This window comes from Chamaea fasciata, unplaced genomic scaffold (assembly GCF_029207755.1).
Source record: "Chamaea fasciata isolate MVZ Bird 193981 ecotype frontalis unplaced genomic scaffold, bChaFas1.0.hap1 SCAF_6, whole genome shotgun sequence".
Classification (NCBI taxonomy): domain Eukaryota; kingdom Metazoa; phylum Chordata; class Aves; order Passeriformes; family Sylviidae; genus Chamaea; species Chamaea fasciata.
Window position 1 is genome coordinate 1,696,678 of NW_027094091.1, and position 13,035 is coordinate 1,709,712.

General features: G+C 67.8%; 3 protein-coding genes across 4 annotated transcripts; 1 reads left to right on the forward strand and 2 right to left on the reverse strand.

Moving 5' to 3' along the window:
* Nucleotides 1-1,798: 1,798 nt before the first annotated feature.
* On the reverse strand, nt 1,799-3,908 carry LOC136290834 (retinol dehydrogenase 13-like). 2 transcript variants are annotated; one of them, XM_066185175.1, is made up of 6 exons: nt 3,714-3,885; nt 2,917-3,156; nt 2,741-2,830; nt 2,480-2,668; nt 2,238-2,344; nt 1,799-2,151 (listed from the first exon to the last, which is right to left on the reverse strand). In XM_066185175.1, the coding sequence occupies exons 1-6, from the start codon at nt 3,868-3,870 to the stop codon at nt 1,963-1,965; spliced, it is 972 nt and encodes a 323-aa protein (XP_066041272.1). In that variant the 5' UTR covers nt 3,871-3,885; the 3' UTR covers nt 1,799-1,962. The 2 variants fall into 2 exon arrangements, with proteins under 2 accessions (XP_066041272.1, XP_066041271.1); XM_066185174.1 differs by having other exon boundaries at nt 2,480-2,830; nt 3,714-3,908.
* Nucleotides 3,909-4,757: 849 nt separating this feature from the next.
* LOC136290835 (uncharacterized) lies at nt 4,758-6,712 on the reverse strand. Its single transcript, XM_066185176.1, has 4 exons — nt 6,615-6,712; nt 6,307-6,528; nt 6,101-6,211; nt 4,758-5,944 (listed from the first exon to the last, which is right to left on the reverse strand). Exons 2-4 carry the CDS (start codon nt 6,367-6,369, stop codon nt 5,108-5,110), a joined length of 1,011 nt encoding a protein of 336 aa, XP_066041273.1. The 5' UTR covers nt 6,370-6,528; nt 6,615-6,712; the 3' UTR covers nt 4,758-5,107.
* A 690-nt stretch (nt 6,713-7,402) lies between these two features.
* Nucleotides 7,403-12,761, forward strand: WDR54 (WD repeat domain 54). The gene is made up of 10 exons (XM_066185169.1): nt 7,403-7,494; nt 8,299-8,506; nt 9,151-9,213; nt 9,297-9,363; nt 9,842-9,898; nt 9,971-10,098; nt 10,905-11,005; nt 11,084-11,246; nt 11,485-11,559; nt 11,699-12,761. Exons 1-10 carry the CDS (start codon nt 7,475-7,477, stop codon nt 11,828-11,830), a joined length of 1,014 nt encoding a protein of 337 aa, XP_066041266.1. The 5' UTR covers nt 7,403-7,474; the 3' UTR covers nt 11,831-12,761.
* Nucleotides 12,762-13,035: the final 274 nt, after the last annotated feature.

A 13,035-nucleotide genomic window follows, 5' to 3' on the forward strand; every position in this document is an offset into this window, starting at 1 on the left:
CCCTGCCCCGCGCTGGCCAACAACGCCCTGGGGCACCTCATCGTCCTGCGCTGCCAGGTGGGCAGAGGGCGCGGGGAAATGGGCGTGCCCACCTGCTGGGGGGGTGGGAGAGCGGGGCACGGTCTGTGAGAGCGGGCTGGGAGGGACATCTGTGGGGTTGGGGGTGCCCATGGGGCAGGGGGAGCAGAGCAGGGGGTGACAACACCCTGGGGGAGCGGGGGGAGTGAGGTTGGGTGTGACCACCCTCTCAGGGGATGGGAGAGTGGGGTGGGGGCTGCCCATCCTCTGTGGGGCTGGGGGTGCCCACCATCCATGGGGCTGGGGATGCCCACCATCAGTGGGGCAGGAGGAGTTCCACCCTCTGTGGGGCTGGGGGTGCCATGGTCCACGGGCTGAGGGATTGGGACAGGGGGAGCCCTTTTTGAGTCTTGAGGCGCCCACTCTCAATGGGGCAGGGGGTGAGAGTTGCATCCGTGCCCCCCTGCCCACCCCACTGAGGGTCTCCCCCGTGTGGCTGCAGGGCCTGAGCGTGCTGGACCTGGGGAACTGCGGGCGGCTCTCGCCGTCCGTGCTGGTGGACCTGGCCGAAGGGCTGCCACGCCTGACCCGCCTGGGGCTGGCCCACACCCAGGCCAACATCCAGGTGCTCTCGGCCGTGGGCTCCTGCTGCCACCAGCTGCGGGAGCTCGACGTGTCCGGCTGCAAGAAGGTGACACCGCGCGCCCTGCGGCACCTGGGCTACGACCCCCTGGCACGGACCCCGGGCTGCCCCGCGCTCCGCGTGCTGCTGGCCCGCGACCTGGAGCACGCCAGGGATGGGGACGTGGTGGCCGCCGTGGCTTTCCTGCTGCTGGCCCTGCCCTGCCTGGAGGTGCTGGCACACAGCGCCCTGCTGGATGCGCTGCGGCTGCTCCACTCGCGGCAGCTGGACGGCACCGAGGACTCCGAGGGTTTCCCCTCGCTGGAGGAGCTGATGCGGGGCCGGGAGGCTGCACTGGAGGGAACCCCACTCATCCTGTCCCTGCAGCAGCTGGAGTACGTGGAGGAGGACGCCCTGGGCACTGTCCACGCCATGTGTCCCCAGGCCAAGGAGGTCAGCGTGTGGCTGGAGGACAGTCCGAGCCCCTCAGGGCTGCGGGAGCTGCCGGGCTGGAAGTGCCTGTCCCGGGTGATGCTGGGCTGCTCTGGGCTGCACGGCCGGGCGCTGGCAGAGGTTCTGCCCCTGGCACAGGGCCTGGGCACCCGCCTGCACACCCTGACCCTGCACGGCTTCAGCTGGCAGGACCCGCTCTCGCTGCCCACCCTGCTCGCCAGCTGCCCCGCCCTGCAGAGCTTCAGCGCTGTGCTGGAAGTGCCGCCGGACCCCCACAGCCACGAGGAGCCCCCCGCCCCTCCACCACGCTGGGCCACCGACCTGCTGCCCCGCGGGCTGCACCAGCTCCAGAGCTTCTCGCTGATGCTGTCCGGGCCCGTGCCGGCCGCGCACCAGCCGGTGCTGGGCTCCACGCTGACCTCGGTGCTGTGCAATGCCCCGCAGCTGCAGAGCCTGCGCCTGCTGTCCGTGCCCTTCCCGCTGGACTCGGTGCTGGAGCCGGCGCTGGCGGGGCCGGGGCTGCGGCAGCTGCGGGAGCTGTCGCTGGCCGAGAGCTGCGTGTCCGCCGGCGCCGTGTGGCAGCTGCTGGGCTCCGACGGGCCCCTGCGGCGCCTGGACCTGTCCCGCTGCCCCGACATCTACCGGCGCGACTACGACGGCTTCCTGCAGGCCGTCAGGAAGCAGCGGCTGGACCTGGACATCACCTGGGAGTAGCGGCGCGTGTGGCGCCGGGGTTTTTAATAAAAGCCTCACAGTCACACCTGGCCGGCGCCGTGTTGTCCCCGCGGCAGCACAGGGTGGGTACAGGGGGAGTGGAGCGGCCTCCGTGTCCCCTTTCCCGCCTTGCTGAGTGGTGACATCCCGGTGGCTCAGTCCTGCTCCGTGAGCCCCGTCAGCCGCTCCGACGCCTCCCAGAGCTTCCGTGCCAGCGCGGCGTCGCGGGCGGCCGCCGAGGGCAGCGCCAGCCGGCAGCTGCTGTCGAAGTATTTCCCGGTGATGCCCGCGGCTTCCTCCGAGACGGCGCAGAAGATGGTGCTGGCGGCGCCCTGCTCGGCCGACTGCGGGGGACGGCGGTGAGGAGGGGTCTGTCAGCCCCCACCCCACCCCGCTGCCCCCGCGACGGGCAGGACCCGGCCCCGCTCACCTTCATGAAGGGGCGGAGGAGGCTGAAGAGCGCCCGCACGGGGAAGCTGAAGTGGCGCATGATGCCGGTGTGCACCACGCCGGGGCTCAGCGCGTTGGCCGTCACCCCTGCCGGGACACACCATCAGCAGGGTGGGGGACCCCGGGGACCCCAAATCCCTCGGGGAGCAGCCCCCAGCCTGACCTCAGCCCGGGGCTCTGCCACTCTTAGGGGATGCCAGCGGGTGTCTAACCCGTGCCCACCTGTGCCCTGCAGGCGCCGTGCCAGCTCGGCGGTGAAGAGCACGTTCATCAGCTTTGTGCTGTTGTAGGCGGCGTCGTACCCGCCTGGGCTCCGCTGCCCCGTCAGGAACGCGCTGTCGGCCGTGCCCTTGCTGTGCCGGAACGACGACACGTTGACCACCCGAGCGGGCGCCGAGGCCTTCAGGAGGTCTGTACAGAGCAGGGGGTGAGCGGGGAGGAGTCCCCAGAGCCCCCCCGACTCTCCCCAACCCCTACACTCACCCAGGAGCAGGTTGGTGAGCAGAAATGGGCCCAGGTAGTTGGTGGCGAAGGTTTGCTCAAACCCCTCCGATGTGATGGCGAAGGGCAGCCCTGGAATGGGGTAGAAAGGAGGGTGGGGAGTGCTGTGGGGCATCGGGACGGTGTGCTGGACCCGTTGGAGCTGGCCTGGCACGTACCGGTGACACCGGCGTTGTTGACCAGCACGTCCAGCCGCGGCTCCTCGCGCAGCACGGCGCTGGCGAAGGCGCGCACCGAGGCCAGCGAGCTGGTGTCCAGCAGCCGCAGCACCACCGCCGGGTTCCCGGTGGCCGCCCGGATCTCCTCCACGGCCGCCTGGCCCCGCTCCCGGCTCCGGCACGCCAGGATGATGCGGGCGTTCCGGCGCGCCAGGTCCATGGCCACGCATTTGCCGATGCCTGTGGAACACGGGAGCGGGGGCGGGCTGATCCCAGCCAGGTCAACCTGGAGACGGGTCCCTGGGGGTCTGTGCACCTGTCCCCAGGGTTTGGGCAGCCCCTGCTGCAGCCAAAACCACCCAGCAGGAAATGATGGGCACTGAGGTAGGAAAGGAGCCCAGCACTTGTGGGGCCACTCTGTCCCTGGGCACACGTGGACATCCCAATCCCAGCCTGTGGGTCCCCAGCAGTGGCAGCCCGACCACATGCTTGGCAGTGGGACACAGGTGGGAGCAGTGACCCCATCCCTGGTGTGACACGGTGGCCGTGGTGGCTTTGTCTGTCAGTCATTAACAGGGCTGAGATGGAGTCCAGCCTCAGGAAGTGGGCAGGGGGCACCAGGAGCACACTGTGGGTGCCCAGGGAACAGCCACCAGCTGCTTCTGCAGCCATTTGCACTCCCAAAGCAGGGACTGGGATCCTGGGCTGGCAAAGGGACGTCCATGTCCCCTGCGGGTCACCCCACAGCCATCACGCCATCGCCCTCATACGTGTCCCCACCACGCGTCCCTGCTTACCGCTGTTGGCTCCGGTGACAATCACTGTCTTGCCCGTCAGGTCGGTGGGACACTTGCGGGGCTCCCAGGGGCTTCTGCGTGTTGCCCAGAGCAGCAGGATCAGCAATGAGAGCAGCAGGAGCCACCACGGGGGGCTCAGGGCCCCCAGCAGCTCCATGGCAGGTGCGGGGTGGGGCTGGGGACAGAGGTCACAGCAAGACCTTTGCCCAGCTGGCAGCATGGCACGACACGAGTCCCTCTGCTCCGTGAGCCACTGAGAGCCGAGGAGGGACAGCAGAGTGGCTGGAGTGGGCAGGAGGGCCAGCCAGTTGTCCCCTGTGCCACCACACTGTCACCTTTGCTGCCCCACTATCCCCTGTGCTGCCCTGACAATTAATTTACTGCCTTAAATAAGCTCTCAGTGCTGTAAAACCAGCCGGGTAACTCAGCACTGGTATTATCAGGTCTGTCCAGCCTAGACCACAAACCGTATTTTCAACCCCAAGGTTCCTTTGTGATGTTGAGTTACGAGGGGGGAATTGCACCAGCGCAAAAAGTGGGGTCACAAATAGGACTGGTGATTTTGGGGTCTGGTAGGGCCGCCAGAGCGGACCCTCGACGAGCACTGAATTAAGACCCCAGGGCGCCCCACGGTGAAACCACTCTCGTGCTAATTAGGAGCTGAAAACCACGCCTACCCTACCATCTGCTAATGAGGAACCACAACACAGGCCCAAGGCCTCACCTGGTGCTAAGTAGGAACTGAAAACCTATTAGCTCATGCTAATGAGCTGGAAACCACCCCACTCCTCATATGCTAATGAAGGTCTCTAAAAATACAACTTAGGGAGTCACCGGGGGACGTGTGAAGCTCCCTGTGTCGCACCGGTGTCCCCGGTGCCACCCCAGGGCTGCTCGCCCGCGCCACTCGGGGTGGCTACAGAAGGGGCCATGTCCCCGTGTCCCCCAAGGTCCCCGTCCTGCAGTGCGGGGACACTCGGACACTCCAGGGCTGGAGCACATCCTGTGGGAGCAAGGACCTTCAGGAGCACTCACGGGGTGAAGCCACAAGTGTCACCCCATCGCATCCCCCTTTATTCCTCATTTGGGGACCAGGAGGCTGCGGGGACGAGCCAAGTGTGGGTCCGGGCACTGGTTGGCACCGTGGATGCAGCGTCCGGTGCTCCTGGCCCGGCTCCGGTGGCCGGTTGAGGAAAACCCATTAAAGGGTTTTTTGGGGTTTTTTTTTCCGTTCTTTTCAGCAGCGCTGGCAAAGAGCTCCAAGCTCCGAGTGCCAGCCCCGGCTCTGGTGGGACACGGGGTGCCGAGGAGCCCCCAAGGACCGGGGATCCTCCCGGGAGCTGAGAGAGCCCCGGGAGCCGCCGCATTCCCAGCGGGTTTTCCAGCTGCTCCTCTCATTCGTCGTACTCTGAGAGCCGGCACTCCGGGTAGGCCAGGATGGGCTTCAGCTCCTTGTCCGCCCTCTTGACCGCCTCCTCATCCTCCTCAACATCCTCGTGCCCGGCGTACCCCGGCAGGGCCGGCCCGCGCCGCTCGCTGCGGCCCCAGCGCACGGTGACACCGGGAGCCAACCGAGCCGCGGCCAGCCAGGGGTCACACAGCTGCGGCTCGGCCTTGCGGGCACGCCCGGTTCCCGGGACGACCTGCGGGACCCCCGACGGGACCGTCCGGGACCTCGAGGGTCCCGCCCGCCCCCAGTCGGGCTCGCTGCTCACGTCCACAACCTTCACCTCGGGCAACACCCAGCGGGCGGCAAGGCGGCGGGCACCCAGCCTGGGCACCTCGGTGCCGCGGGAGGGTCTGCGCGCCTGTATCGGTGCCAGGCTGGGGGGTGGCGTCGGTGGCATTTGGTGGCTGACCTTGGCCGCGCCCTCGTGGGACACCTGCGGTGCCTGCGCTGGGGGTTCCGAGGGCGCGGTCGGGACCGGAGCCCGGGGTTGGGGCACGTCCTGCGGGGCCGGCCGGGGCTGCGGGGGCCGGGAGGGTTGGCTGCCCCTCTTGGGGGGTTGGGCCAGGATGCTGCCGCTCTCGGGGGCCCCGGAGAGGCGGCGACCCTTCTCGGGGGGCTGGGCGGGGATGCCGACACTCCCGGGGTCCCGGGAGAGGCGGCGACCCCTCTCTCGGGGACGAGGAGCTCTCGGCGACTCCGGGCGGGGTGGCTCTGGCACGGGCACGTCGATGTCAGCGCCGGGAAACTGAGCGGGAGGAGCTGCAGCTGCTGCAGCGGGGACCTGCCCGGGGGGACAAAAGGGACCCGGTGTAGGTGAGGGTGTCGGGGTCCCCCGTGGGGTGACCCGGTGTTGGTGACAGCGGGTGTCCCATAGTCCCGGAGCCGCTGGAGCTCAGCCCGAGGGGTCTCGGAGAAGGGAGACTGGGGCACGTCTCACCTGCTCCGCGGGCAGAGGGGCAGCCAGGACGGGAGCAGCGTCGGGAACCTCGCTGGGACACACGAGCGGACTTTCAGGCTCGGCTTTCACGGAGAGATCCTCGGATGAGATCTGGTCCGCGGACAGAGGGGACCCCGTGTGGGTGACACCGCGGGTCCCACGGCCCGGGTGGGTTCCGGGGGGCGGCGTGTCGCGGAACGTCTCACCTCTTCCGAGGACAGAGAGCCCTCGTAGTCCACGGGGACAATGCACGGTGTCCTGGAGTCCATAGGGCAGGTTTGGGGTTCCTCATCTTCTCTCCAGATTCCGTCTCGTTCGGCATCCGTGTTCCCCTCGGGATCCGGGTCCCCCTCGTCCCGCGCCAGGAACCGCCACTCAGCGACAAAGAGGATGGCGTCCCGTGCCCGCGACACCGTGAAGGGGACCCGCTGCAGAGACACAGCTGAGACCCCGCCAGCAACTCCCAGCCCCCCCCAAACCTCCCCAAATCACGGGAGGGGCGGGATTCTCTCACCTGCCGTACCGCGGCCGCCAGGGCGCACTCGGCCAACACCCGGTCCAGGAGATCGTCCAGGATGGGCCCGACGTCCAAGGGCTCCTTTGGCGGCTCATCCGGGGACGGGGTGGCCTGGGCCGAGGTCTGGCGGGGGATTTTGGGGGACGGCTTCTTGGACTGCCGGCCCGGGGGTCGGGAAGGCGTTTGTGACTTGTCCGGTTTCGGTTTGGCGCCGGCGCCGCGGGGTTTCCCTTTCTGAGCCGGGACAGAGACACCCGCATCTACCTCAGCTCAGCCCAGTCCATCCCAGTGCATCCCAGTACACCCCAGTATAGGCCAGTACAGCCCAACCCACCCCAGCATGGCCCCCCAACTCATCCCAGTTCATCCCAGTACGGCCCAGTATAGCCCAGCCCACCCCAGCATGGTCCCCCAGCCTACCCCAGTATACCCCATTATATTCCAACATGCCCCAGTTCATCCCAGGACAGCCCAGCCCACCGCAGCATGGCCCCTCAGCTCATCCCAGTAGACCCCTGTACAGCCCAGCATGGCCCTCCAGCTCACCCCAGTACGTCCCAGTACATCCCAGCTCATTCCGGCTCATCCCAGCTCATCCCAGTATACCCCAGTATACTACAATATACCCCAGTATATCCCAGAACACCGCAGCTCCCCACATCCCCCCGCTCTTCCCAGCCAAATCCGGCCCCCTTTGCCCCGTTTTGCCGCCTCCCAGTTCTCCCAGTCCCGCCCAGTTCTCCCAGTCCCACCTCGGCCATCCCGCCCCCTTTTGGCGTCCCGGGCTCCACGGCAACGTGACGTAATCACTGCGCGCCGCCGACCGCGGTTGCGTCATCACGCCGCGACGCGTCTCCATGGCGGCGGCGAGCACCGGGTGAGCGGGGAGGGGGAAAGGGGAAACCGGGGGGGACGGGGGGGCACTGAGGGCGAACGGGAGTCGGGGAGGGCGGCACGGGCAGGGCGGGGGGCTCGGGAAGGGCTCGGGGAGGTGGGGATGGGGTGGGGGGTCCCTGGAACAGCAGCTTGGGCCGGGGGTTGTGGGGGGCCCTGGGAGGGGAGAGGGATGGATCTGCCCCCGCTCCCCTGGAGCTGCCCCCAGGATCTGCCCCCCGCTCCCCTGGATCTGCCCCCAGCCCCCTGGAGCTCTCCAGACCCCTTTGGAGCTGCCCCCAGTCCCCCTGGATCTGCCCTCCGCCCCCTGGATCTGCCCCCAGGATCTGCCCCCCGCCCCCTGGGTCTGTTCCCTCCCCCCCGGATCTGCCCCCCGCCCCCTGGATCTGCCCCCCGCCCCCCTGGATCTGCCCCCCGCCCCCTGGATCTGCCCCCCGCCCCCTAGATCTGCCCCCAGGATCTGCCCCCTGCCCCTGGGTCTGTCCCCCCCTCCCCTGGATCTGCCCCCCGCCCCCTGGAGCTCTCCAGATCCCCTTGGAGCTGCTCCCGCCTCTCTGGGTCTGCCCCTCCCTGTCTGGATCCATCACTGGACCCACATCAGCCCCTCTGGATCCACCCCTGACCTCTCTGGAATCTGCCCCCATTCCCTCTCTGGACCCCTCCCACCCCCTTTGATCCGCTCCAGCCCCCCCCTCCCAAAAAAAAACCCTTCTCCGACCCCCCGGATCTGCCCCCTGTCCCCCTGCGGCCCCCCCGCATGCCCGGCCTCGCTGTTCCCTGCCCTCAGGCCGTACCGGCGGGAGCGGAGCCTGACCCTGCGGAGCAGCAGCTCCGCGCTCTACAACAACCTGGCCGTGCTGTGCCCTCCGGCCCGGCCCCCGGCCTTCGGGGCCGTGCACGGCACCACCCTCAGCCTGCTGGGCAGCGAGGGGCCCCCCCGGCAGCTGCAGGCCCGCGGGGGGGGCTCGGCCCTCAGCACCCCCCTGCTCACACAGGTGGGGGGCGGGGAGCGCGGGCAGAGCCTCGGCTGGGGCTGGGACGGGGCGGGGGGACCCCAGGGTCCTGCAGTGCCGGAGGGTGGCGAGGGGAAAGGAGCCCCCTGAGGGGTCTGGGGGATTCTGGGGGGGGGTCCCCGAGCCCAGCAGGGACTCGCTCACCTGTGGGAACATCAAACACGCCTGGGGCAGGGGGGCTGGCCCCCAGGAGCGGGGTTGGGGGGGTCCTGCCCCAGGAGGAGGAGTCTGGGGGGGCTCTACAAAGAGATTTGGAGGCTCCTGTTCCAGGAGGAGGGCTCTGGGGGGCTCCAGGAGGAGATTTGGGGGCTCCTGGTCAAGGGGTAGGAGTTTGGAGGGCTCTAAGAAGAGATTTGGGGGCTCCTGTTCCAGGAAGAGGGCTCTGGGGGGGGCTCCAGAAGGAGATCTGGGGGCTCTTATTCCAGGAGTAGGAGTTTGGGGGGCTCCAGGAGGAGGGTTTGGGAGGTTTGAGGAGGGTGTTTTTGGGGGTCTCTAGGAGAAGAACCACAGGAGGAGGGTTGGAGGGAGGTTTTGGGGGGTCTCTAGGAGAAAAACTGCAGGAGGAGGGGCTGGAGGGAGGTTTTGGGGTCCTGCAGTGCCCCCCTCTCCCACTCTGTCCCTCGCAGGCCGCCTGGTGCGAGCTCCCGTCGCGGGTGCTGCTGGTGCTCACATCCCAGCGCGGGGTCCAGGTGAGGCCTGGCGGAGATCCAGGGGGTCCTGGGGGTCCCCCTGTCACCCCCCCAGAGTGTCCCACCCTGTCCCTCCGTGGCAGATGTACGATTCTGACGGCTCCACCATGGTGTTCTGGCACGCGCTGGACGTCCCGGAGCACCCGGCAGGTGAATCCCTGGGAGAGCCCCGAGTCCCCCAGCGCTGCCCAGGCCACCACTGGCCGTGTCCCCAAGTGCCACATCCACAGGGCTGGTAAATCCCTTCAGGGATGGAGGATCCACCCCTGCCAGGGTGGAAATCCCAGCTCTTTCCAGGAAGGAATTTTCCCAGTATCCAAGCTAAACCTCCCCCGGCACAGCTTGGGGCTGTTCCCTCTCATCCTGTCCCTTGTTCCCCAGCTGTCCCCTCCTGTCAGGGGACAGAAGGTCCCCCCGATCCCCCTTTTCTCCAGACTGAGCCCCTTTCCCAGCTCCCTCAGCCCCTCCTGGTGCTCCAGACCCTTCCCCAGCTCCCTTCCCTGGACACCAACACCTCAATATCTTGTAACAGGCCCAAACCCGTGCCAGAGTTGGGGTGTGACCCCCCCAATTCCTGTCACGGAGATCTGTCCCCACCCATGAATGACACAGACCTGTTCCCTTCCAGCACATTCCGTGTTCGCCCGAGGCATCTCGGCGGCTGGCGGCCGCTTTGTCTGCGTGGGTGAGCCCAGGGCCGTGGGCAGGGTGGTGGCCCCAGGGTGGCCCAGCCCTGCTGACCCCCCTGACCCCACAGGGACGTCCTTTGGGGCCGTGCTGGTGTTTGACATCCCCCCTAAAGGCACCAACGTGACACTGAGCGAGGTCCTGGAGCAGCACCGGGATCCCGTCACCGACATCGCGGCCGAGCAGGGCCAGGCCCCGGTATGGGGGAGGGTGGGACACCCCAAATCTCATCAGTCCCATCCCCTGCCATGGGCAGGGACACTTTCCACCATCTCAGGTGGCTCCAAACCCCATCCAACCTGGCCTTGGACACTGCCAGGGATCCAGGCGCAGCCACAGCTTCTCTGTGCCAGGGCTTCCCCATCCTCACAGGGAAGGATTTCTTCCCAAAATCCCACTCAAATATCCCCTTGTCCAGTGGGAAACCATTTCCCCCTTGTTTTGTCTCTCTGTCCTTTGTCCCAAAGTTCGTCCCGTCTCTCCTGGAAGCTCCTTAGGCACTGGAAGCTCACAGAGCAGGTCCCTGCAGACTCACCAGCCGTTTCCTCCCACTCAGCACTTTCCCTGATGAGTCACTGAACTTTCCTTGCTCGGGGATCCCCGAGGAATTCATCCCCCAGAACCCATTCCCGAGCTGCTGTGTCACCACCGCGGGGACACGGAGCTGTTGTGTCACCTCCCACTGCCGCCCGTCCCCTCACACACCCCCCTGGACTTTGCTCCTTGAGTGCTGAGCGTTCCCAGGGCTGCACTGGGACATTCCCAGGGCCGGGAGGGGCCGGGAATCCTCACGGAGAGAGGAGTGCCCTGATCCTTCCTCAAAACCCACCCTCGGCGTGTCAGCGTGGGCAAACACGGGCGAGTTCCAACGGAGCCGCCCGCGGGCGCTCCCGGCCCCGCTCCGGCCGGGATCCGTCAGCACTCCAGGAGCTGTTTCAGCTTGTCCCTGTGCCCCTGGGGCAGCCCTGGAGCCAGTGCCATCCCTGAGCCATCTCTCCCCACAGGATGGGGCTGGGGACCTGGTGACAGCCGATGACTCCGGGACCCTTTGCCTCTGGAGCACCGGGGAGGAGTTCACCCTGCTGGGGAAGATCCCGGGATCTGGGTGAGCCCCGGGGACCCGCAGGGTGTTGGCCACGTGGGGGGACACCCTAGAGGTGGTGACACGTGGCCCTGTGTGCAGCTCCACCTGCTCCTCGGTGGTGCTGTGGAACGGGATCGTGGCGGCGGGCTACGGGAACGGGCAGATTCGGCTGTGGGAAGCGGGGTCGGGGCGGATCCGTGCCCAGGTGAGCGCCCACGCCCGCTGGATCTACGCGCTCGACCTGGCACCGCTCACCGGCAAGGTACGGAGGGGACAGGGGCTCCCCGTGCCAGGTGTCGCACCTGCAGTCACGCCTGGCATCGCACTCAGCATGACATCCTGCCCAATATCCCAACCTGCATCCCGCCCCGACACCCTAGCTGCCATTCCCACCTCAAATCCCAATCCCATCTCACACCCCATCCCAGCCCAGTGTCCCATCCTGCCCCATGGCACTGCCACCTCCGTGGTGTCCCCACTGTCCCTCTGCTCCCCTCCAGCTGCTGTCAGGTGCAGAGGATTCCTTTGTCCACGTCTGGAAGCTCAGCAGGAACCCGGACACTGACGACATCGAGGTGAGTCCGGGCCTGGGACATGGGCATGGCACTCGGAGCTACGGCTGCTCCGTGGGGATTGGGGACCTGGGATGTGGCCCTTGGAGCTGTGGCTGCCGTGGAAACCTCGGAATTCCGTGTGGACCCGCTCCCACCGCAGATCCAGCACTGCCACGCCGAGTGCGTGACGGACACGCAGGTTTGCGGCGCCCGGTTCTGTGACCCCGCCGGGGACACCTTCGCTGTCACCGGCTACGACCTGAGCGAGATCCTCTGCTACGGCCCCGCCTGAGCCGGCGCTGCCGGGAGCATCGGGAACACCGGGAATGCCGGAACGCTCCGGCAGCGCGGCCGCGGGTCAGGGCTGAGCACAGACCCCGCCGCGGCTCCGTGGGGATGTGTGGGGGGAGCCCGGCCAGGATCCCCCCCCCGTTCCCGAAGCCTTCCCGAGGGCTGGGAGCTGCTCCGGCTCCCCGAGGGGATCCTCCCATGGCTCCCGCCGGCTCCGGGATCCTCCCGTGGCCTCCCGCCCTTCCCGGAGGGTGGCGTGGCTGGGAACAGACCCGGCTCAGACGGGAGGATCCCGGGAAACCTGTGCTACCTGCTGCTCCGGCCGGGAGAGCCCCGAGCCCAGCCCAGCGTCCCAGGGTGCAGCACCCACCGGCCACGGGGAGGGAAAAAAAGGGCTGAGGGAAGCCAGGGAGACACGGGGGACCTGGGGGGATCCTGTATCCCAACCACCCCCCAGGATCCCAAAACCCCATGGGATGCTGCAGTCCCATGGCCGCTGGCCAGATGTTTGAGGCCCCAGCTGTTCTCCGGGGCTGGAAACAGCAGCAGCAGCTGCAGCTGGACCCCAGGGACGTCCCCAGGTCCCCTCCAGGCCCCCTGATTGTCCCTGACCCCCCCCATGGGAGCTGAGGTGACCCCAGGCTCTGCTCCCAGGGCCCTGTGAGGCCGGAGGGGGGAAAGGAGCCCTGGAGCCGGGGGGGCTCAGCCCGGGATAGGCCCTGAGGTGGGGGGAACCCCCCCAACCCCTCCTGCCGTGCCAGGGATCTGCCCCATCCAAAAATGACCCCCCACCCTGTACATCCCACTCACGTCCCCCCCAGTGTGTGGGTCAGGCCCCCCCACTTCTGATCCTCACCCCAATAAATCCACTCCAGGGAAGCCCCCCCGTGTCACTCCTTCCGGGGGGGGGGGGGGGGACCAGCAGAGTCAGGCTCCGTTACAAAAAGCTTTATTAAAGGTTAAAACAGCCGCTGCTGAGGTTGTGGGGGGCCCCCGCTCCGGGCCGGGTGGGGCCGCTGTGCTCCTGGGTTAAAAAAGTGTAAAAACGGTTGTGCAGTTCAGCCCGGGGGACGGGGACACAGCCCGGGGACAGGGACAATGCCAGGCCCCCGGGGACAGGGACAAAGATCCCCCCCGGGACACGGCCCGGGGCCGGGGGGCCCGTCCAAGGCACGGAGATGAGCCGGGGGCTCTCGCAGCCACACA